Source organism: Leopardus geoffroyi, chromosome C2 (assembly GCF_018350155.1).
Source record: "Leopardus geoffroyi isolate Oge1 chromosome C2, O.geoffroyi_Oge1_pat1.0, whole genome shotgun sequence".
In the NCBI taxonomy this organism is placed as follows: Eukaryota; Metazoa; Chordata; class Mammalia; order Carnivora; family Felidae; genus Leopardus; species Leopardus geoffroyi.
The window spans coordinates 94,161,188-94,186,881 of record NC_059333.1 but is presented as its reverse complement, the minus strand read 5'-3'; the positions used below and the strand labels follow the sequence as shown (position 1 = coordinate 94,186,881).

Here is a 25,694-nt window from a genome sequence, read left to right as displayed (position 1 = left end):
CCTGAGCCGAAGTCAGTCGCCCAACTGACTGAGCCACCCAGTCGCCTCTGAATGCCATCACTTTTTTTTTTTTTTTTTTTTTTTTTTTTATTTTTATTTTTGGGACAGAGAAAGACAGAGCATGAACGGGGGAGGGGCAGAGAGAGAGACACACAATCGGAAACAGGCTCCAGGCTCTGAGCTATCAGCCCAGAGCCTGACGCGGGGCTCGAACTCACAGACCGCGAGATCGTGACCTGGCTGAAGTCGGACGCTTAACCGACTGCGCCACCCAGGCGCCCCTGAATGCCATCACTTTTACCTCCTCAGCCGTTCTCCTCCCCTTCCACTCCCCCTTTCTCTAATCCCTTTGTACCACCATTTTACTCCATTGTTTTTTTCAGGTTTAACTCTTAGATTCTGCATAAGTGATATCATATAGTACTCATCTTTGTCTGACTTATCTCTCTTAGCATAAAGTGCTCAACGTTCATCCATGTTGTCACAAACGGGAGGATGAGTTTTCTTTCTCATGACTGAATAATATTCCACTGAATACATACACCACATTTTTTATCAACTCATCTGTTGATGGGCATTTATTTGGGTTGTTTTTGTCTCTTGGCTATTGTGAATAATGCTGTGATAAACATGAGAGTACACATATCTTCAAAATCCTGTTTTCATTTCCTTTGGGTATGTCCCCAGAAATGGAATGTTGGGTCATATGGTAAGATCTATTTTTAACTTTTTTAAAAATTATTTAAATGTTTGTTTATTTTTGAGAGAGAGAAAGAGAGTTGGGGTGGGGCAAAGAGAGAGGGAGAAAGATTCTGAAGTAGGCTCCGTGTTATCAGCACAAAGCCCAATGGGGGCTTGAACTCACCAACCGTGAGATCATGGCCTGAGCCGAAATCATACGCTCAGCCAACTGGACCACCCAGGTACCCTTATTTTTACCTTTCTGAGGAATCTCCATATAGTTTTCCATAGTGGTTGGGCCAATTTACATTCCCATCGGATGTCTAAGGGTTCCCTCTTCACCACATCCTTGGCTAGCGCCTGTTGTCTCTTGTCTTCTAGAAGATAGCCATTCTAACAGGTGTGAGGTAATAGCTTATTGTGGTTTTGATTCTCATTTACCTGAGGAATAGTGATGCTCAGCATATTTTCATGTGTCTATTGGCCATTTTGATGTCCTTGTTGGAGAAATATCTGTTTAGTTCTTCCTGGTTTTTAATTGGATTGTTGTTGTTGAGTTGACTGAGTTCTTTTTATATTCTGGATATTAATCCCTTATTCAATACATTGTTTGCAAAGGTTTCTCTCATGCAGGCTGTCATTTCATTTTGTTAATTGTTTCTTTGACTGTGTAAATTGTTTCTTTTACTGAGTTTGATGTAGTACCATTTATTGATTTTTTTCTTTTGTTGTTTATGCTTTTGATTTCATGCCCTCAAAATTATTTCTAAGCCAATATCAGTGAGCTTTTTCCCTATATTTCCTTGTAAGAGTTTTATGGTATCATGTCTTATGTTTTGACCAGACTATGGATCCATTTTGAGGGTTTTTTTTTTTTAATAATACAAATTTGTCATTTTATAGTTCTATACATCTGGAGTCCAACCAGGTCTAAAATCAAGGTGTAGGCAGGGCTGTGTTTCTTTCTGGAGGCTCTAGGAGAGAATCCATTTCCTAACTGTCAATAGCTTCTTAAATCTGCCCAATGTCTTTGGCTCATGGTTCCTCTCCTCTTCAAAGCCAGCAACAGCTCATTAAGCCCTTCTCACTCTGTATCAATCTGACCTCCTTTTCTGCTCCCTTCTATTTTTACTTATTATTTATTTATTAATTTTTAATTTACATCCTAGTTAGCATATAGTGCAATAATGATTACAGGAGTAGATTCCAGTGATTCATCCCCCATGTATAACACCCAGTGCTCATCCCAACAAGTGTCTTCCTTAGTGCCCCTTACCCATTTAGCCCCCCTACCCACCCACCCACAGCCCCTCCACCCACCCACAGCCCCTCCAGCAACCCTCAGTTCTCTGTATTTAAGAGTGCTCCCTTCTACTTTTAAAGACTTGTGATTACATTGGGCCCATCAGGATAACCTCGGATAATCTCCTTAATTTAAGATCTGTTAATTGGGAGCCCTAATTTCTTCTGCTACTTCAATTCTCCTTTATCTTGTAACCTAACATATTCACACACTTTTAGGAGTAGCACATAAACATCTTTGGGGACCATTATGCTATCCACTGTACCTTGAAGTCAGCTAGAAGCTGTGGAATCAATTATGTGTTTATTCTCTTATTTTTTTATTTGAATATAGTTGACACATAGTGTTACATTGGTTTCAGTTGTACAACATAGGGATTGAACAAGTTTAGGAATTATTCTGTGCCTACCACAGGTGTAGCTACTATCTGTCTTTATGCATCACTATTAGAACATCATTGACTATATTGTTCCCATGATTTATTCATTCCATACCCAAAAGCCTGTATCTCCCACTCCCTCTCACCCTTTTGCCCAAGTGCCCATCCCTCTGGCACCTATCATTTTGATCTCTGTATTTATAGGTTTGATTCTGCTTTTTGTTCCTTCATTTTTTTCCTCCAGATTCCCCTCCCATTTTGTGCTCATTTCTGAGTGGTGTGAGATTTCACGCAATTTCATTATTTAGCATATGTTTATTTCTCCACTTTTCCCAGCATCACTTGTTGAAAAGACTCTCCTTTCTCTATTGGGTATTCTTGTCTCCCTTGTTAAATATCAGGTGCCCATACCATATATGTCATGGCTTAATTCTGGGCTCTCTAATTTCTTCCACTGGTCAATGTATCTGTCTTTGTGACAGTACCATACTGTTTTTCATTACTATGGCTTTGTGGTATAGTTTGAAATTTAGAAGTGTAACATCTCCAGTTTGTTCTTTTTTCTCAGGGTTGCTTTAGTTCCTCAAGATCTTTTGTGGTTCCACACAAATTTTAAGATCGTTTCTTCGTTTCTGTGAAGAATGCCTTTGGTATTTTGATGGGGATTATGTTGATCTGTAGGTGGCTTTGGGGTATGGCCATTTCAACAGTATTCTTCTGATTCATGAACGTGGGACATCTTTCATTCTGTTTGTGTCTCCTTTGATATCTTTCAGCAAAATTTTCTAGTTTGCATGGTACACATCTTTCACTTCCTTGGTCAGATTTATTGTGATTGGAATGTTTAATTCTTTTTCAGATGCTTCCTCATTAGTGTAAAGAAAAGCAATCAATTTCTGTATTTTGATTTTGTATCCTACCATTTTGCTGAAATTGTTGATTAATTCTAACAGTTTTTGACTGATTGTGTGGGATTTTCTATGTATAGGATCATATCATCAGCAAATAATGATAATTTCACTTCTTTCATTTCAATTTGGATGCCTTTTGTTTCTTTGTCTTGCCTAATTGCTCTAGCTTGGACGTCCAGTACTGTATTGAGTAGGAGTGGTGAGAGTGGGTATCCTTGCTTTGTTCCTGATCTGAGTGGAAACACTTTCAATTTTTCTCCATTGTGTATGATGTTTGTTACATATCTTTGCTCCATATTATGTTGAGGTATGTTCCTTCTATACCCAATCTGTAAAAGGTTTTTATCATGAAAGGATGTTGTAGTTTGTCAAATGCTTCTTCTGCATTTATTAAGATGATTATGTAATTCTATCTTTCATTTTATTGATATGTATTACATGTATTGATTTGTGTATGTTGAACTATCTGTATTACATCTCAGGGATATAATACCCACATAGTAATGTGGGTATTACCCACATAGTAATGGTATATAATCCTTTTAATGTGTTCTTGAATTTGGTTTATTAATATTTTGTTGAGAATTTTTGCATGTATATTCATTAGAGATCGTGGCCTGAAGTTTTCTTGTGGCATCTTTATCTGGTTTTGGTATCAAAGTAATGCTGGCCTCACAGAGTAAGTTTGGAAGTGTTCCCTCCTCTTAATATTTGGAAAAGTTTGAGGAGGATTGGTATTAATTCCTCTTTCTGACTGGTTCAGTCTTGGTAGGTTGTGTGTTTCTAGAAATGTATCCATTCCTTCTCAGGTAACTTGTTGGCATATAAGTGTTCATAGTAATTTCATGATTCTATGTATTTCTGTAGTATCATTTGTAATGTCTCTTTCACTTCTAATTTTGAGTCCTCTCTCTTTTACTTGGGCTAGCTAAAGGTTTGTCAATCTTATCTTTTTTGAAGAACCAACTCTGGGTTCCATTGATTCTATTTTACTTTTTCTTTTAAGTTTATTTTATTTATATGGAGAAGAGAGAGAGAGAGGAGAGAGAGAGAAGGAGCAAGCGCGTAGGGGAGGGGCGGAGAGAGAGGGAGAGAGAGAATTCCAATCAGGCTCCATCCTGTCAGCGCAGAGCCTGACGCGGGGTTCAGTCTCACCAACCGTGAGATCGTGACCTGAGCCAAAACAATGAGTCAGACACTTAACTGACTGAGCCACCCAGGTGCCCCCCTTCTATTTTCTGATTTGTATTTCATCTATTTCTGTTCTGATCCTTAATATTTCCTTCCTTCTGCTAACTTTGGGCTTAATTTGTTCTTTTTCTAGTTTCTTGAGGTGAAAGTTGTTTATTTGAGGTCTTTCTAAATTCATCATGTATATGTTTATTGCTGTGAACTTTCCTCTTATAACTTCTTTTGGGGCATCCCACAATATTTGCTTTGTTGTGTTTTGTTTTCATTTGTTTTGAGATAATTTATTCCTTTTGTTTCTTCTTTTACCCAATAGTTGTTTCAAGTTTTCTGTGTCTTAAAATATTTAAAAAAAATTTTTCACATTTATTATTTATCTTTGAGAGACAGAGAGAGACAGAGCATGAGTGGGGGAGGGGCAGAGACAGAGGGAGATGCAGAATCTGAAGTAGCTCCAGGTTCCCAGCTGTCAGCACAGAGCCTGACGCGGGACTCGAACTCAAGAATCGTGAGATCGTGACCTGAGCCAAAGTCGGATGCTCAACCCACTGAGCCACCCAGGTGCCCCTTAAAATATTGTTTAAAATGGCTGGCTCTTGGATTATTGGGTTGCTTTGTTTTAACTTTAGTTTCTAAAAGATTTAGAAACCGGAAATACTTACATGTTACTTTTTCTTTCTAGTCAGTTAAAAACATTTTTTTTAATGTTTATTTCTGAGAGAGAGAGAGAGACAGAGACAGAGACAGTGAGCGAGCAGGGGAGGGGAGAGAGAGAGGGAGACACAGAATCCAAAGCGGGTTCCGGGCTCTGAGCTGTCAGCACAGAGCGTGACACGACGCTTGAACTCACGAGCCGTCGGACGCTCAACCGACTGAGCCACCCAGGCGCCCCTCTAGTCCCTTTTGAATAAGTAAATCCTTGGCTAATAGTGGCTTTTGACAAATCTGACTAATTTGGATGAATTCTACTTTATGCTACTAAAATCTGTCACTAGCTGTCTGTACATTTTTGTACTTTTGGCCAACTGATCTTAAGCCAGAATATTAAATAGGTGTTTAAACCAGAAATCTTTTTTTTTAATTTTTTTTAATGTTAATTTATTTTTGAGACAGAGACAGAGCATGAACAAACAGGGGAGGGGCAGAGAGAGAGAGGGAGACACAGAGTCTGAAGCAGGATCCAGGCTCCAAGCTGTCAGCACAGAACCCGATGGAGGGCTCGAACTCACAAACCGTGAGATCATGACCTGAGCCGAAGTCAGATGCTTAACTGGCTGAACCACCCAGGCACCCCTAAACCAGATATCTTAAGGAAGTGGACAAAGGGGCATAGAAAACAACTTGAAGGGACTCCCACTGGCTGCATTTGGGGCAGTTTTAGCATCGAAAAGAACAATTGCAATGGAGCATTACAATTTTTTTAATAAAAAACAGTCCATGAGTTCATAGATACTTCAAGTGGGAGAAAGAACTAATAAACTTGGAAAAAAGGGTAGAATTAGGAATATTGCCATCTTGAAACTATTAATGTAATATTTTCTGGCAAAAATCATCAGTGTTTAACCATCAGGTGAAAGGAGGAGAAGGTGCTTTCGCTGTGGAGAAAGAGGTTACACAACACTATAACCAAGTGATCACAGTGCAGGGCATCATCAAAAGGTTCAAATTGGTACTGTGTGCTTCCTCGTGTAATGGATGGGAAGTACATCTATAAAGAATTCTTGCCAAAAGTTTTTACTTTGAATATAATTATGAGGATGTGGTCACACAGTCCAGATAGTGGTACATGCCTTAAGAAAACTGGCCCCGACCCTTTAAAAATATAACCTTAGGAAGATAAAAAAAGTACAGGGGATTTCTGTTCTAGGTTAAAGGAGTCTAGTGAAACTTGACAAATGAATCCAACATGTGTTCCGTGATTGGATCTTGGATTAGGAGGCAAAGGATTGAAGATATTACCGGAAGAGTTGGGGTAATTCGAGTATGGAATACACATTAGATTTTATTCTGTCAATGTTAAATCTTTTGGTTGTGTTACGATTATGTGCAAGAAAGTTCTTGTTCTTAGGAAAGACATGCTGGGGCCGCCTGGGTGGCTCAGTCGGTTGAGTGTCCGACTTCGGCTCAGGTCATGATCTCGCGGTCTGTGAGTTCGAGCCCCGCGTCGGGCTCTGTGCGGACAGCTCAGAGCCTGGAGCCTGCTTTGGATTCTGTGTCTCCCTCTCTCTCTGCCCCTCCCCCGCTCATGCTCTGTCTCTCTCTCTCTCAGCCAAAACTAAATAAAACATTAAAAAAAATTTTTTTTAAAAAAAAGGAAAGACATGCTGAAGTTTTGGGGATAAACTTAACATCTTAGCATAAGATCAACATCTTCCTTTCAAATGGTCCTGAAAAAAAGAGTGTGTATATGTAGAGACAAAATGTGAATGTGCAAGCATAGCAAAATGTTAACAATTGATAAGTCTGGGTGAAGGGCATATGGGTGTTCATAGTTCTACTCCACTTTTCTGTAGATTAAAAATGTCTTACAATGTATATTTTTACAAATCAGGCAATTTCATGAAAATTTTTCCATTTCTAGATTCTTTAGAAAATGGCAGTGTTTGTCAACCTTAGACCAATGATCCTGCCTGGCAGTAATTGATTGCCATACATAGTAGCTGCCCCCTTTAGATAGGGTGAGGGCTTTTTCCATTTTCCACAGTCTTTACCCTCCCCTTTTGCCTAATTTGTCCTCTGTCTTTTACTCATTGACATTACCTTCCTAGTGGCTAATATGCATTTTCAATATGTACCCACATGTATATCTTTGGCTGATTTCCTGGGTCGGGTAGGTTGTACCGTGGGTGGTAATGACTTTTCCATATGCTAAAACTCTGTGGAAATTATTTGGCACCCTGCCACATGACATTAGCTCTGAATTTGATCCCCATATCAGCTGATGAGCTTCACTGGATTCTTTGAACATACACTGAATACCTATCCTCCAAATGGATATGTTAGTCATATGAGACATCAGTTAAGAAAATGTAGGTGTGCTTTCTTACACCATAACACAAAAACAAATTCAAAATGGATGAAAGGTCTAAGTATGAGACAGGAAACCATCAAAATCCTACAGGAGAAAACAGGCCGCAACTTCCTTGACCTTGGCCGCAGCAACTTCTGACTTGACACTTCTCCGGAGGCAAGGGGAACAAAAGCAAAAATGAACTATTGGGACCTCATCAAGATAAAAGTCTTCTGCACAGTAAAGGAAACAATCAGCAAAACTAAAAGTCAACTGGGGGGAATGGGGGAAGATATTTGCAAATGACATGCCGTATAAAGGTTAGTATCCAAAATCTACAAAGAACTTACCAAACTCAACACCTGAAAAACAAGTAATCCAGTGAAGACACAGGCAGAAGACCTGAATAGACACTTTTCCAAAGAAGACATCCATGTGGCAGAGACACGAAAGGATGTTCAGCATCGCTCATCATCAGGGAAATATCCAAATCAAAATGAGATACCATCTCACACTGGTCAGAGTGGCTGAAATTAACAACTCAGGAAATAACACATGTTGATAAGGATTTGGAGAAAGGGGAACCCTCTTGCACTGTTGGTGGGAATTCAAACTGATGGAGCCAGTCTGGAAAACAGTATGGAGGTTCCTCAAAAAATCAAAAATAGAATTACCCTATGACGCAGCAATTGCACTACTAGGAATTTATCCAAAGGATACAGGAGTGCCGATTCGAAGGGGCACATGTACCCCAATGTTTATAGCAGTGCTTTCAATAATAGCCAAATTATGGAAAGATCCCAAATGTCCATCAACTGATGAATGGATAAAGAAGATGTAGTGTATAATACACACACACACACACACACACACACTGGAATACTACTTGGCAATGAAAGAGAATGAAATCTTGCCATTTGTCACAACATGTATGGAACTGGAGGATGTTATGCTAAGCGAAATAATTGGGTCAGAGAAAGACAGATACCACATGATTTCACTCATGTGGAATTTGAGAAACTTAACATGATCATGGGGGAAGGGAAGGAAAACTAAGATAAAAACAGAGGCAGGCAAACCATAAGAGACTCTTCAATACAAAGAACAAAGTAAGGGTTGGTGGGGCTGGGTAAAATGGGTGATGGGCAATTAAGGAAGGCATTTGTTGGGATGAGCAGTGGGTGTTGTATGTAAGTGATGAATCACTGGGTTCTACTGAAGCCAAGACTACACTGTATGTTATGTAACATGAAAGGAAGGAAGGAAAGGAAGGAAGGAAGGAAGGAAGGAAGGAAGGAAGGAAGGAAGGAAGGAAGGAAGGAAGGGAGAAAGAAAGAAAATGTAGGAATAAAAACTTCAAAACTTGCTATATAGGTGGTATAAATATTAAAATTCTTGGGGCACCTGGGTAGCTCAGTCAGTTAAGTGTCCAACTTCAGCTCAGGTCATGATCTCAAGGTTCATGAGTTCAAACCCTGCTTTGGCCTCCATGCTGACAGCTCTCAGCCTGGAACCTGCTTCACATTCTGTGTCTCCCTCTCTCTCTGCCTCTCCCCTGCTGGTACTCTGTCTGTCTGTCTCTCTCTCTCTCTCAAAAATAAATAAGAAAACATTCTTTAAATTAAAAAAAATATTAAGGTTCTTTTTCAGATTTAATGTGTTACAAAATTGTTCTCTCTGGATTCTGCCTGTCAGTTGACACAGTTTTGCAAAAATTCTGAATAAGCTACTTGAGAAGTTTTCAATGTGACATGCCAAGTCTTAATGAAAAAACATTTTGTGGAAACGTTTACAGACGCCAGCACAGAAAGTAGTGTATAAACTTTAATTACCTTTGTAAGTCGCTCTATCCTGTGTTTAAGCGATTGCCTTCCTGTTACACACCCAGGGAGGGCACCAGCTCTTGCTGGATAATCATGGCGTTGAGCCTTCCCCCAAAATAAAAGAGCTATATCTGGCACAGGTTAGGGCTCAGCTAGCCAGTGAAACGTCTCAAACAGACAGAGGGAGGGAAAGGACAGGACTGGTGTAGAATCAAGCTTGCCAGGCAAGCATATCTACCTAATACTTTATCCATTTTTGTGGGGTTTTCATCCCTATTTAATTTGATGTTCTTAAAAATACTAGCTGTGTGTGTCCAGTTCCATGCAGAAGTACGATTTTTGTGAAGTAAACACAAGAATGTTTCTTAGGCAGTTGGCAGAAATGAACCTAGAATCTCCTAGTATTTCAGGTAGACCCCAGTTTAGTTGGCATTCAAAGAAGGTGGCTGAGGCATAACCTTTGAGTTGGCCTGAGAGTCAACAGAAGTATTGTATCTGGTGCTTTCCCTTTTCATTCAGGTCCTAGACCTACCACTTCTCTGTTGTCCCTCTTACTACCTACAGTGGTGGACAGCTTTTGCCTGAAGAGACCCATTTTTGCCTACGAGTAGGTTAATGTAAATATTCCCAGTAGGACTTTGCTCAAATCCTGGACCAGGAAAGAAAATCATTCTTTCTACTCAGTTCCAGAAATATCAACAAAAGCTTAGAGAAAATTAGCACACCCCCCCCCCCCCCCCCCCACTCCTGACCCTGTCCCATTTATGTCCTCTGGCCATCCCTCCTCTCCAGCCAGGCACTCCACCTGCAAAAGGAATCCATCTCTGCTCTTTCTCTTAAGGCTCCACAATCTGTTGGGAACCCAAGTTCTCTTAGAAATATTTCCCTAGACTGGAAGGCAGCATCCCCCAACATATGTTCACCTGCCTGCTGCTTTCTCGTTAGTGTTGAGAGTCTGGTATTCCCTTGGCTATCTTTCAGAATTTCCAATAGAGTAACCACTTAACCAGCTAAATGGCTAGAGAGAGATTTATTTTTGTATTTTTAGCATCAGGATGATTGATATCTGAAGATATTCCTGGAATATTTGTCCTTGGGGATTAACTGCATTGTCCTAGATTATGTAAATGTATTCCTTGTGATTTTGTACATTTTTAATATTTGATTTTAACACCATTAACTCTGGATTATAATCACTAAATGGAGGTTCTTAAGTAATTAATACTACTTTTGTGTGCATTTATTGATTCTTTGTTTTTCTCAGCATAGGTAGTATTTCAAAAATGAAAATGGCTAATTTATTTTTTCTCTCATTAGAAAAGCAATTCCGTAAGCATTCTTAAGCCATCTTACTTCATCCCCATTCATTCTCATTAGCATTGGTAGGCAGTGATTGGATATTCAACTTGTCCTTAATTATTGAGTCATATTTTTTTCGTCCAAAAGGATTTATTTCTGTTCATATAGTTCTTTTCTTGAGTAGTGAGTTGAAGCCTCTTATCCCTAAAATGGGCATGACAAGAAGTTGCATATTTTCCACACCCCTTGTTTATTATATATAATGTGTTAAAGATAGTAGCTAAGTCAGCTCTTTGGCAAATCTGAGAAAGCATATTCTGTTATGCCGGGCATATCTGTAAATGAGCCGTGCGGATGAGAACTAGACGGAAGGTTTACAGAGAAATAATGCTGATGTCATTCCATTGGAATGAAGGGGCTGTTACAACCATAAATACATTCTATAGCTAGCAGCTAAGTGTCTAGCTGTATTTCTTTTCTAAGATGGAAAAAATGTGAAGCAAACCAAAGAAGTAAATTGTGTTTATAAAGGGGGATATTTTAATTAGTTTAGGCCTTACAGTTATTCAAACAGTCTGAACTTACAGTTCTTTTTGGAGCAAACATGAAAACCATTATTTGTGGAAAGTTTAAATTTCACATGACACATATTCTCTCTATGTGTGTGGGTTGTTGTTGCTTTTTTCTTCTTTTTTTTTTTTTTTAAAGTATATTTGCTTGCTTGTGTATTTTTATTTTAACTTTCCCTTTGCTAAAAAGTGCTTTATTTTCTTGGGAGGAGATTTCTTTTGGGATGAAGAAAAATGTAAATCACTGAGCTGAATCCCCCTTCCCTTTTTTTTTTTTTCTTTTTTTTTTTTTTCCCGTCATTTGCCATTTGGGTGGTTCTCAACTCCTTGGGACATGTTGAAACTAGAGGCTCCCATCTTAACTCCTTTTTAAGAAATTACCTACCTCCCAAATGTGTCTGCATCTGCAAAACAACATGCCTGTTCTGTTTGGAGCACTGAGAGCACCCTATAATCCTTTTTTATTGATCAGCATCATCTTCACTGCAAGGAAAAGGTTTTTCAGTATTAAGAAAGTAGTGATAGGAAAAGTGGGTTGTCATGTCTATCCATATCAGCCATGGTTGCAACAAAATTAAAGCAGGAAGAAAATGATTTTAATCTGTTTGCTTAACTCGTGGCAGTTTTAATGCGAGGAGAAAGAAATACAAGTTGGCCTGTAAGATTTGCCTGTGGATTAATTTCCTTGCTGCAAACCAGGGGGAAGAAGGCAGACATGATAATGAAAAGAACCTCATCCTACAACCCTGTAACAGAACCTTGCATTTTTTTCCTCTTCTTTTGTTTTTAATTAAAAAAAAATTTTTTTAATGTTTATTTCTGAGAGAGAGAGAGAGAGAGAGAGAGAGAGAGAGAGAAAGCGTGAGTGGGGGAGGAGCAGAGAGAGAGGAAGACACAGAATCCAAGGCAAGGTCCAGGCTCTGAGCTGTCAGCACAGAGCCCAACGCGGGGCTCGAACCCACGAACCGTGAGATCATGACCTGAGCTGAAGTCGGACGCTTAACCGACTGAGCCGCCCAGGTGCCCCTTAATTTTTTTTAATGTTTATTTATTCTTGGGGGGGGGGGGAAGGGAAGGTGGGAGAGTATGAGCGGGGAAGGGGTAGAGTGAGAGAGGGACACAGAATCTGAAGCAGGCTCCAGAGTCTAAGCTGTCAGCACAGAGCCTGATGTGGGGCTCGAACTCATGAGCTGTGAGATCATGACCTGAGCTGAAGTCAGATGCTAAACCGACTGTGCCACCCAAGTGTCTCCCCCCCACCCCCTTTATTCCCCTCTTCTAGGACAATCTGTTGCTCGGCTGTCACACCAAATTCTTTAAGAGGTAAACACAGAGACAAACGAGACATAGTTTTCTTTTCTTAATTATTATTATTATTAATTTTGAAAGAGAGAATCCCAAACAGGCTCTGCGCTGTCAGCTGTGGAGCCGACACAGGGCTCGAACTCACAAACCGTGAGATCATGACCTGAGCCAAAGTCAAGAGTTAGACGCTTAACCGACTGAGCCACCCAGGCTCCCCATAGTTTTCTTTTTAACTTGATATGAAAGATTTCCTGAGGAGAGATCACCAGAACTATTCTTCTTGGTTTTGCTCATAAATTTTTGTGACCGCATTAGCTGTTCTTCCTCACTCACGATATGTGTGTGTGAGAGCATAAGAGAGGGAGAAGTAGAGACACAGAGAAAGAAAGCATGGCGAGCAGGCGAAAGCTTTACCCAGACTCTGAAATACACTGAATAGCTGAGCTCCGAGGCTGTTTAATGGAAAGGGTGATAATTCATAGACTTCTCCGAGGCCCAGTTAAATCTTGCCTTGGGAGAGGTAGGCCAGGGTCCATGTGAACTCGGTTATTTAGGTAGTAGAGTCGTGAATTTTGGCATTTTGTACCAGACTGCTAGCTTTCGGACAAGAGCTTATTTTACACGTGGTAACTGTCACTTTAGCTCAGTTAAAGGGATTTTATTTTCACTCTTGTGTGTGCATATTGTATGCCTGGCATTTATTTACCCTTAGCCTGTGGCAGCACAAATGGAAAAGCATTCAGTAAATGTGGTGCGGATGCATTTTTCTCTTCTTTTTCCGTATTCACATTTTAGAGTCTTGAAAGAAAGAAGGAATCCAGTCTGGCTTTGATACCGCATTTCTCCTGATATAATGGGGCATTGATTGTCCTGTCACTACCTTTCCTCCCCTCGCCCTGCCCTTTGGATTTTTGATCTTCTCTGAATCCTTTGTTTATTTGGCTCCATTCATGCCCTACTTTTTCTTCCCTTTCTCACATACCTTCTGCCCAGATCCAGAGGCCTTTGCTCTATTTCTCTGACAGCTTTCTCCGAGATTTAAGTGTGTGTGTGTGTGTGTGTGTGTGTGCACGCGCATACACACACACACACACACACACACACCACCACCACCATCACCAACAACAACAACAACAAAAAACCCCAATACAAACCCTCTCATGGGATCTGGATGGTTTCCCCTGCTGCCTTCCTTCTTCCATGCACCCCGGGGCAAAACACCCTCCGCTCTTGTCTCTCCACATCCTCTCCCTTGTGACCCCCCCAGATCCCTATTAATTTGTCATGATGCAGTGAGACGTTCTCTTTCCTTTTGGACCCGGTACTGGTCTTGTATCCCTCGGGGAGATCGCATCTGCTGTCTGAGCCTCAGTTTCCTCATTCATTCCTTCTCCTCATCTGTCAGATAGCCTGCAGGTGTCGTACTCAGCACCGAAGGTGAAAACTGTGATGGACAAAATAGACTTCAGTCCTACCCACTGTCAGAAGACTGAGCAGAGCATGTCCGTCTTGCAGGGGATGTTGTAAAAATGAGCAAGGTGTTGGCCCCTCAACCAGCACGTAGCTGGGTGCTCAGAACACGTCAGCTTTCACTACTATAATCAAAGACAAACCTGGACAGTCCTGACCTCTCTTCAGAAGTTGTTTTTATCTCAGTCAGGACCTTTCCCTTGTATTTCTGGCTCTTACCCACAACCCATTCTTTTTCATTTTAAACAGATCTCTACCCCACCCTCTCCCCCTTCTAATCCAACCTCCTTTCTCATTTTTTTCCTTTTTCTGTCAAAAGCCCGGCCATTTCTCCTGTCATCTGCGTTTGAAAGCTGGCCAGAGGGAGGGGCCTCCAATTTTTGTGGGACAAAGCGTCCTTTTTTGCTTCTCTCTTTCAGGCCCTGTATCTAGTACATAGTCCTGAGGTTACTTCTTTTGCTGAGCTCCTTAGTACTTCCCTTCGTTGTCGAATAGGTGATTATCTCCGCTCTAGTCTCAACCTTTATTACCTCAAGGGTGGGGTGTGGCTTCTGGCTTCTGGCCCTGGTGTCTGTGATGGCGGAAGGAAGCAGTGGCCTCCTCCAGCTGGTTCTGTGCATGTGTCTATTTCTACGAGTGTCTGAAACCATAGGTTCCTGCAAACTCTAGAATAGCCGGAGATTCAGAAAGTTTGGTCTTTGACAACCGAACCAGTTCGTATATTGCAACTGTATTTATTTTACTTTTGTACTGACAGTCAACTCCTCAGATTATGAGATAAATGTAGTCTGCTTAGTACGAGCTTCCAGAAAATGTGAGGGTATGTGCGTGTTTGACTTATGGGTATAAACCATTATCTATATCTTAACAAGATTACATGACTATAAACAAGGGTGTCATTTGGCCTTTTGAATGCGAAGTTTCTTTTTGCTGTAATACAAAACACCTGCAATTTAAACACCAGTCCGTTTCTTTTTCTCACCAAAATAGAAGTAAACATCCTCTAAATAGAATGCAGTAAGAAACAATGAAGAACTGATCCTTTTAAAGTTTATGGTGGTGCCAGCTATGAGTCTTATTATTTATTTAAAAATATTTTAATGTTTGTTTATATTTGAGAGAGAGAGAGAGCGCGAGCGAGCGCGCACACGCGCATGCGTATATAAGTGGGGGAGGGGCAGAAAGAGAGGGAGACACAGAATCCAAAGCAGGCTCCAGGCTCTAAGCTGTCAGCACAGAGCCCGACGTGGGGCTCGAGCCCACGAACCGCGAGATCATGACCTGAGCCGAAATCGGATGCTTAATCGGCTGAGCCACACGGGTACCCTGAAGTCTTATTATTTTTCACTTGGGCTTGGTTCATTTATTTAGGTAACAAAGCTATCGAGCTTGGATCACACAGGAACGGTGCTAGGTGCTGTGGACTAAATCCTGAGTGTGTCCTACCAAAGGGGTCCGCACACTGTAGGCAGCCCCGTGGTCTGTTGTGTGTGAGTCACAAACTGAGGAGATTGTTACGTTTTCACAGGGATATAACAACAAAGAAGAATATGTGACGGTGGTCTATATGCAAATTGAAAAATATTCACTGTCTGATTATTTTTCTTTCTTTTTAACGTTTATTTATTATTGAGAGACAGAGTGTGGGAGGAGCAGAGACACACAATCTGAAGCAGGCTTCAGGCTCTGAGGTGTCAGCGCAGAGCCCGACACGGGGCTCGAACTCACGAATAGTGAGTTCATGGCCTGAGCCAAAGTCGGACGCTCAACCGACTAAGCCACCCAGGCGCCCCTGATTCTTTACAGAAAAAAAAAAAAAATTTGTTTTTTTTTAATCTGTAGCATCTCTGCCTTCCTGAGGCTTATATTTTAGTAGGAAAGAAAAGTAGTAAACGAGAACACATGAATAAGAGAACTTTTAGATTTTGGTAGCCACAAGAAAGGAAATAGGTGGGACTGCAGAATGACTGGAGGCTGAGCAGGGGGTGGGGTTGAGGTGGGATTCTTTTAAAAGGTGACTTTGAGATTGACCTGATTAATGAGTATGAACAGCCTCCGAAAGAGCTGGACTTACTAACCTCTCACCCCCTTGTTCCACATCTCCCCTCACCTCCAGTGGCCTGCTTGGCCACAGGGTCAGCTAGATGTTGGTGCTTAGGAAGCCTTCTAGAATGCTCTGTCTTGGGTTACCTATACCAAAGTATGTATCACATGGAATTGCCTGCTGCTTTCATTTCCCCCTCACTAGACTTGAACTATTTGAGGGTGAGGACATATGTCTTGGTAATCGTGTAACTCTAGCATTTACCTCATAAACTAGGTTTAACAGTTAAATCTGTAAACTCAAAATTAGATTACATCAAGTAGGTTGCGAAAGTCAAGGGATTCCTCTGCAAAACAGTCAAGTTTAAAGGCTCTTATCCTTCTTTTACACATACTCTTCCCTCCCCATCCTCTCTACTCTAAGCACTGTCCTCCCTTTGTTTTTAAAACATTTCTTGCCCCAGTGCAAAACTTGCCCGCTTCCCCATCTTATTAAAAGATATCCTCATCCATCCAGTTGATCAAGCCCAAAACAGGGAATTATCTTTGATTCTGTTCATTCCCTCACCCTCGACTGTCACCCCCAGTCCTTTAGCACCCATACCTCCAAAACCAGTTCCGTTTTCACCGTCTTTGCTCCCATCCCAACCCAGGCCAGCTCTATCCTCCTTCACCTGGACCGGTGCGGCAATGTACTGACTGATTTTTCCACGGTCGCTCCTGCCTTCTGTATGTCCATTATTCCTGCAAAGCCAAACAGATCTTTTCAGACTTCGGGGGGGGGCGGATAAAAAAGATCACGTCAGTCCCTCTACTTAAACACTTCAGAGGCTGCCCACTGAACTTAGAATAAAACCTGAACTAAAATATCTGAACTCCGAGCCCTCGATGAATCGGCCACTGTCTCTTCAGCCTCATCTCTTAATTGCTCTCAGCCTCTAGCTGCACCCATTTCTCTCCTTCTTAGGACCTTTTATTTTCTGTTGCCTGTTGAGTTATTAGATGGGACTCGGTGTTAATCTCGTCAACTTTGTGAATATGTGAACCGAGATAGTGGCAAGTTAGCACAACCACAGTGAAATCCCCACCCCTACGTCCTTCCCATTCTGAATTTTCATGATCCTGTCTGTGGTACCCAACGTTCACGGTAACGGGCAACTGACTTAATGCTCGCTATAGTTAAAGGCCTTGGAGGAGGAACTTGGCAACATTATTGCCTCCTAATGGTATTAACGGCTTGTCTTTTTTTCTCTCTCTCCATGCAGAGTATGAGTTGGAAGTAAAGAGGGTGCAAGACATTCTTTCAGGAATAGAGAAACCACAGGTATGTCTTCTGGATTTCTCAGCACAAATGACACATTCTTAAGCATTTCAAGTGTGCTTTTCTTTCACCACATCGTAGGTAAACAAAAGGGCCCCTTCCTATTGCTGATTATTTATAAACTATGAAACAGTGTTGTTATTAATGGAGCATGAAAATATAGAACAACAGTCTTCTGTTCTGTCACAGTCCACCAAAATGTGTCCTTTATTTAGATATTCTGAATGCAATTAGGTATTCTTCCCTGCTTCCAAGGACACATAGCGTCCCCCTGACACCCTTCCCTCCCACAGGTCTATACAACTGTTTTCTTTTGGCAATTTCCTTGAACCTGTGTAAATATAGTAATAATAATTTTTGAAAGCCTCAGTGATTCCGAGTATTTTTCCAGGTAAATTTCAAAAAGGCATTTAAATATTAGCTGAAAAGAAGCCCAAGATATTGAGTGTAATGGCAAGAAAAAAAATTGGTGGGAGTGATGATATTGTGAGGTTTTAGGTCTGATTCTGCCAAATGCTTTGAAATCCAAGTGAAAAATTGAAAACGTTGACTCAGCCTTTCATCTGAGGTCAGAGAGCCAAAGTTCTTTGGATGTTTTCCGGCCCAATTGGAAAACCTTGATCCCTCGTGCGTTTCAAATCCTGAGGCTTTTTAACAGAAGAGCTCAAACATGCCTCAGGGTACACAGTTGAGTTTGACTAAAACCTAAAAGCAGGTGTGTTGGAGTACGGGTCCCACAGGGAACTCCTGGAGCGGGGAGTCTGCACTTACTCTGGTGTAGGGAGCAGGTTGCCACGAGAGTTTTGGGGCACAGAAGTTACATAGTCAGGGCTATACTTTTAGGATGCACGGACGGTTGGCAGATGCATCGGGGTGAGAAAAGGATGGACCCAGGGAGGCAGGCACCAAGAATCTGTTACTGTAGCTCTGGCAGGAGGGTACAGGAGGCAGAATTCAGGTGGTGGCCCTAGGCGTGTCAAGGAGAGGATGCATACCGGAACTGCCTAGAGAAGTCGGTAAGGCGTTATGACTTCTCAGATAGCTGGGCTTTCAGGCTCCGATGCCTCCACTGAGGAGTTGCTGCCTCCAAGAGTCTCCCTTGATTGCTGTCCCTGCCCATCAGGTGGGATTCTCCACCTGGCATATAGAACCCCTGTGGGTGCTGGGTTCTGTATACCCACTGGGGTGGGTACTACCCCCAGCTTCACTGTGCTCTGTGTGTATGTATATGTGTAATACATTTTACGCCATTTGCTTTTTCCCAGTAATCTGTGAATTCCTCTAGAATGGGTTTGTGTAGTTTTTATGATTTCCAGTGATATTCTTGGACAAGTTGAGTGTGTTTCACTGGCAGGGCACCAAGGAAGTAAATGCAGGGGCAGTCATATATGTCTGGTAGGGCAGTGCTGGGGAGAGAGGGGAACGAGATAGTGATCAGATCACACGCATAGAGTTATAGTTCAAGCTGTGGGAGTAAGAGTGGATGATATTTTTGGGGGCTGGGGGTGGAGTATAGGGAGAGGTTAGAAAAAGCTTGGGGACATAATCGTGGTATATAGTATATCTATTTGTGGTATAACAAAAAGAAGGAAACTCCATGAAGAAAACAGGAGTCCTAATCGAGAAGGCAGAACAACAGGTTATTTGACTGTCTCAAACACAGTCACAGAACTTCACAGGCCTGCCTTCATCATGTGAACACACACTGGGTTTTTCTTGAGTTATTCCTTGTCATTTCTTTACGGCAGAAGTGACAGAGTCTATGTCTGTTAGGATCGTGTGGCTCTAGCAAGATAAAAAAAAAAAGCACCATTTAAATGCACTAGTCCTTTCCTTGATTCAGCATTTATTAAGTGCTTACTCTTTACATTTTTTGGAGCAGGGTGGATAGACCAGCTTTTATGTAAACAGATACGACACGAGGTGCAAAATTGGTAAGATTGTCATCTGAGTGGTTAGACAGTCCAAAATGGGTCTCACTAGGCTAGCGTCTGTTGGCAGGCGACATTTTTTCTGGAGGCTCTGGGGAGAATCTGTGCCTTCATGTTTTCCGGCTGCTTCTGGAGGTTGCCTGCATTCCTTGGCTCACGGCTCCTTCCATCCTCCTGTCTCCTTCTCTGACTCTGACTTTCCTGCCCCACTCTTTCACTTATAAGGACCCTTGTCACTACACTGAGCCCACCCAAATAATCCAGGATTGTTTCTGTCTCACACGATCTGCAGTGAATCGCATCTGCAAAGTCCCTTTCACCTTTTAGGGCAACTTATGCATAGGTTCCAGGGATTAGGATGGGGACATATTACGGGGGTCATTCCTTCCCCCTTGGCCCCGCCTAAACCTTCTCTGCCTGGTGATCGCCCACTCGTCCTTCCCAGCCCAGTTAGTTGTTTACACATTTTTCCTCCCTTCCTCTTCTCCCCTGTCTCTGTCTGAAGGTCTTATTCATGACTGGGTCTTATTTATCTTTGTGCCTCTAATACCTAGCACTGTCCTTGGCACCTTGTGAACCTTTAACAAATATTTGCTGAATAAACGTGTGGCAGACCGCAATGGCTGCAGCTAGGTTCTGGCAGGGGAGACAAATGCCTGAAGGCCCGCCAGCATCAGATGAGGTTCGGCCAGCATGGTGGAATGTGGGGACAGCCTGGTGCCAGAGCTCCAGGCAGAGGCCTGGAGAGCAAGGGCCTCTGCTTTGCATTCTGGCCCTCTGGGCCTTTAGCTGTCTCTGTGACCTTGGGTAAGTTCCATGACCTCCCTGAGCCTCGGTTTCCTCACCTTCCAAAGGTAGGATGATACGTACCACATGGGACTATGGGAGAAGTAAATCATATAGTATTTAGAGAGGACTTGGGATAGGGTATTTCTCTGGAGTTTATAGCATATCAGTATGCAAAAGTGAAATTCCCCACCACACTCTGAAATGGGAGAGGGGTGTCCAGCTGCCTTCCAGGGAAAGAAGCAGAGTTCAGCAAGTTGGGCATTTTCTTCCTGATTTTTTTTTCTTTCAGCCACATCTGATAACACGTCTAAACAAAAGGCACATATTTTTTCTCTGAGATTTTGTAGATGGTTTGTGTTCGGTGTGGAAGGAATTTTTAAGATTTGTGGGTTCCGCTCATCTTTCTAGAGCTTTGGGCACACTGAGTTGAGCAAGTCATTTACTCTACAGAAACCTGAATACTGTAAAGATCCAAATACTGAGTCACGGAGTAAAACCGTACGGATTTGCTAGGTGTTTGTCCTGAGACTGTAAGAGTTAGGTGCCTTGGGGACCAGAGTCCCAGCCACTGCTCTATCAGAGAAACAATTTTGCTCCTGTTCTAAGTGATTGAGGAATAAACCTCTCCCAGTACCTGCCACCTCCAGCCTTTGATCTGCTCTGATGACAGTGCTAGATGCAGCCTCCCACTTACCGCCGGGCTGTTTATTTTCAGGATGTAAATAAATGTAACCTGCATTGTTTCCCTCCGCTAATGTTTAGCTTGTGGGAACAATTGATTTGTCGGTTCCAGAAGTGAGTGCACTGACCTAAGAGAAACAATTGCCCCTCCAAGAAGCCATTCCTCGAAAAATAAACAACAGTGTATCTGAAAAGGTTTGGCAGTTCTTAGCATTTGAGGGATTATAGAAACAGATGATGGTGAAATTCCTAGATTTGAGTCTTTTTTTTTTTTTTTTTTTTTTTTTTTTGAGTAACGATCTCTGACCTTTTGCTTTTAACTTTTCCATTGTGTTATTATTTTTCATGATGGTACTTCTGAAGTGAAGCCAATATTTCCATGGTAATATTTCCTTAGCGTTCTCCCTAATTGGATCTGCAGGCCTCCCACATAGTTAACTCCAAAGTCCTGACCAGATTTAGAAGCTACTTACTTACTCAGAAATATTTTTTAACATGGGAGGAACAGTTTAGTAACTTGATGAGAGTAAATGGTATTTTTGTTCCAAATAATAAATATAATTTGCATATAATATGGCCTAAGAATTAAGATAGTAACATTTTACAGAAAAGTACTAAAATAATGAACAGGAGAGAGGGGGCACAAGGTGAGTGAAAGATGGTGTATCAAATAGCGACGCGATCATACAGTCTTAGGTCCTAATGGATATGCACATATATATGCTTTTAACTAGCAACTGTCCTCAAGTTGGAGTCTACGTTTAACAAATATATAGGCAACAACGATTTCTAGTCAGGATGTAATTATTTAGAAATAAATGATGGTTTTATGACTCCTTCGAGATACTTCAAAACAGTTTAATTTCTCTGAAGTCTTGCTACTCGTAACCTCCCCAACAGACCTTTTACATCTCTGGTGCCAAACAAAGTGTCAGTTTGGGTCTTGCCCAATGATTTTGTAACTAAAGATCATCACTTTTATTATCATCATAAAGGAGATTGACTTCTATTTACAGTCGGATAATTAAACATCAGGAAGTCAGTTCGTGTTATGGCTTCTAATCTTCTTTCGGATGTCAGCCATGATGTTCCTTGTGACTGTCAGATTAGCTGCCCTCGTGTAGTTCAGTGGTCACTGCTGGTGAGAAAGTTTTCCCCACGGAGAAAGAGAGAGAGAGAGAGAGAGAGGGACTTAGAAGTTACTGCTCCTGTGAGATTGCTTTCACTCTGAAGTAGGCCTGAACCAGTCAGAGTTCTTAGAGCTCGGGTCTCTCATTAAGGTTATCACCTCCCTGGACACTTAGAGTATGCGTCTGGTGCTGAGGGTTCCCCTTTACGTGACATTCTCTTGAAGGCACCATGCAATTTCCTGGGATCATCCTTGAAACGGAAGTGAGTTCCAAGTTCTAACAGAGACGAGGCATTCTTTCTCTCGGGAGGATTCCAGTGCCTGAAAGAATGGAAACCTGAGGCCCTGGAGTCTGAAGGAGAGGGAACAGGAGTACAGGGGGGAATTGGTTCCAGACCAGTGGTAGTAATCTAGGTGGCAGGCTGCTTAGCTCCAGGAAAGAATTCTCAGAAGCCATGGCTGCTGTCCTTTGAAAATGATGTAGAGTTCTCAAAGTGTGCTTCCCACAGTCTGGCCTATTGGAAGAGTGCATGTGCACGGAGACCTGCGTTCAGAGGACAGTTTGCTTTCTTAAGGCTTGCTCATGGGAACTAGAGAGGGCGCCTGGGTGGCTTAGTCCATTAAGCGTCTGACTTTAGCTCGAGTCATGATCTCACAGTTCGTGAGTTCGAGCCCCGCATCGGGCTCTCTGCTGTCAGCACAGAGCCCGCTTCAGATCCTCTGTGCCCCTCTCTCTCTCACGTTATCTCTGGAGGTGCCTGGGTGGCTCAGTTGGTGAAGCGTCTGACTCCTGATCTCGGCTCAGGTCACGATCTCACGGTTCCTGGAATTGAGCCCCACATCCGGCTCTGTGCTGACAGCGAGGAACCCACTTGGGATTCTTTCTCTCTCCTTTCTCTCTCTCTCTCTCTCCCTCTCTCTCCCTCTCTCCCTCTCCCTCCCCTGCTCTCTCTCTCATTCTCAAAAATAAACATTAGAAGAAAAAAGAAAAAAACATCAGGAAGTCCGTTAGTTTTATGAGGTACCAGTACCTCAAGATGACTCATTAATGGTGTATCAAAGAATGCAGCAGATATCCTGGTATGCATTGTAGAAGCACTGCCTTAAAATCTAGTCAGGAGAATGAACGCACAAATAACCAAGTAAGGCACGGTACAATGAAATGATTGCCCAGCATAGGTACCAGCAGAATGTGACCAGAGCACAAAGAAAACAGTGGTTGATTCTCAGCATGGGTTTAGGCAGGAATGTACAGAAACCTTTCCAGAATCGCCCGCAAGCTGCTCTGGGTCTCTCTGTGCCGTGGGTCTGCTGTGAGGCCATCTCTCACACATCGGTCTCTCTTCACCATGTTGGTGCTCTTTGAGGCAGAGATCCTATGTCAGAAAGCAGGAAAGTCAGAAGCTAAGTTATAGGGGCATGAAAGGGAATGGCATCCTGAAGGGGTGTATAGCACAGGAGGGTCGGGGGACAGGGCAAGAGGAGATGCTAGCCTGGAGTCATGGCACGAAGGGTGGAGTTTGATTCTTAAGAGTGTCTCCCCAGAGTTTTTTAAGAGATACGTAATGCTGGTCCGCCATCCCCTGTGTCACCTGTATCAGAAACTCAGACTGTCTCACTCCGTTTGACTTTTATTTTTCATTCAACAGACATTTACTAAGCAACCACCGCTCACAGTTGAATATGACTTGGGTCCTGTCCTTAGGAAGTCCCACAGTCCGGTGGGAAAGGTAGACAAATGCCCTAAACTCGATTTGCAGAGGTAAAGATAACCAGGTGCTGTAGAACAGAAGAGTGATGACAGGTGAAAGACTTCAGGGAAGTTTACGTGGGGATAGTGAGGGCTGGCTAGGTCTTAAATGATGAGCAGGGATTTGACTAAATAATTGGTTAAATAGATCTTGCTGCTTTGGCTGTATGGAATAAAAATGATATGGAGGGATCGCTGCTAAACTTGGAAAGAATGACAGCCTGAAAAGAAATTCAGTATTCACAGTCCATATTATTCATGTTTTTAAATTATTTTGTATTACATTTTAATACTCTGTATCGATCAGATAGTGACAAAAATGGATGAAAAAAGGGGAAACTGAATAGTTCACGTATCTCTACCCATAGACTAATAATCTGTCACTATAAAGTCTTTATGAACATGAAGCTTTAGCATGTATGTTAACCCTTGTTTTTAATGTTATTGAGACCAGTATCCAGAGAGCAGCAAAATAACCTTTAGAAAATTAGAACATCAAAGTTCTGTTGATTTATTGCAAAGAATTAGACTGTGCGTTAGGTTGAGTTTCTCCAGAAATGGACTCTAAAACAAAGATTGGAGTGCAAACAGTGTATCTGGGAGGGGGGGGGGGTGCCCCAGGAAGCACCAGCTAGGGTGGGCACCTGGGATGGAAGGGCAGGAAGCCCACTGCAGGGTCTCTTTAGTGAGCAGGTTACGGCCCAAGGTGGCTGGAGCTCAGTCCTGCTGAGGAACAGTGGCGTGGAACCTGCCTCAGTGTCGTTGGTTCTAAGTAAAGGAAGAAAGTTGGGATGTTTGAAGGTGCCAGAGTCCTTTGTTCAAATGAAGGCTTACACAGAGGCTTCCCCAAAAAGAAAAAGGCAGAGCTTAGAGAGGTAAAACATCACCTCCACACACATTTCAGCCTGAGCCATGGTTCTCCTCCCCCATCACTGGGTTCTCCCGGAAACTGAGGCCTTCAACAAGGGTGATTTGAAAGGTGCTGGCATGGGAGGCTCAGAGGCAAGCGGAAAGTACCGGCGGACATGGCTCCTTCCGTGTAACGTGATGGCCATCGTGGAGATCACTGAAGTCTCACATTCAACTTCTTACCTTTAAAAAAAAAGCTCCCAAACAAGACTGATGACTTTACTTTCTGGAGGATCTAATGTGAATTACGTTATAAGGACAGATGCTTTAGGAGCTATTTTGGACACCAGGACTTTGACAAAAAAGTACTATATATGATGTGTTTTTCATTGTAATTAAAATTGTTCGCCTTGCATTAACACTAAGCCAATTTTATGCCACTACTAATCATGACAAAAATGTTACTGGAAGAAGTCGTGTCTGATGTGTATGAAGTGGATTTGAATAATTTCGTCTGTGTTTTTCTTCCTCAGGTTTCTAATATTCAGGCAAGAGCAGTTGTTTTGTCCTGGGCTCCCCCTGTTGGACTTTCCAGTGGACCCCACAGCGGTCTTTCTTTCCCCTACAGTTATGAGGTTGCCTTATCGGACAAAGGACGAGATGGAAAATACAAGATAATTTACAGGTAGCATATATTTCCATGTGTTTTGCTCTTCTGCTAAGCTGTGCAGTTGGAGTCATTAAGGAAAATAAGAAACAGGAAAAGTTTAGAGGCTTTGCAAACTTTTCTTTAAATCGTTCATTTTAAGAATTAGTGATCATTATAATGTCAAGAGTTATTTTTGTCCAGAGTAATTACCAGTCAGAAATGACTTCTGTAGAGCTATTTGATGTTGATGAAATATCATTTGGTTATGTTAGTTTGTCAGTATAGTACTAAAGAAAAATTTCCATTAATGTCTGTCAGGGTTAAAAGTGAGGATGATTTTTAATTTTTATGTACATCAATCATGCACTTACGCGGTTACCTTTTTCGACCCAGACCATTTTCTGGTGTGTTTTTGAAATTCTCTAATATGGTTTCCTTCCATTTTATCCTGTTTCTTACCATCCACAATAGGTTTCTAGCCTGTAGTAAAGATGCCTTTAGAGCATTTCATTCCAAGACTTTCGTAAATAAGTTTAGCTCACAGGGTAGGGGATTGTTCCTTCTGTGCTACCAACTCCCAGATATTAACCATCTAAATGATTTATAGCCATGTC

General features: G+C 42.0%; 1 protein-coding gene across 6 annotated transcripts in view; it reads left to right on the top strand.

Annotated features, from left to right (window-relative positions):
• FNDC3B (fibronectin type III domain containing 3B) overlaps nucleotides 1-25,694 on the top strand; it is a 359,057-nt gene that overhangs the window by 238,863 nt on the left and 94,500 nt on the right. For all 6 annotated transcript variants that reach the window (XM_045502967.1, XM_045502966.1, XM_045502964.1 and 3 more), the window contains 2 exons: nucleotides 17,247-17,305; nucleotides 24,965-25,116. In XM_045502967.1, the coding sequence (XP_045358923.1) occupies nucleotides 17,247-17,305; nucleotides 24,965-25,116 (211 nt within the window). The remainder of the gene's footprint in view (nucleotides 1-17,246; nucleotides 17,306-24,964; nucleotides 25,117-25,694) is intronic.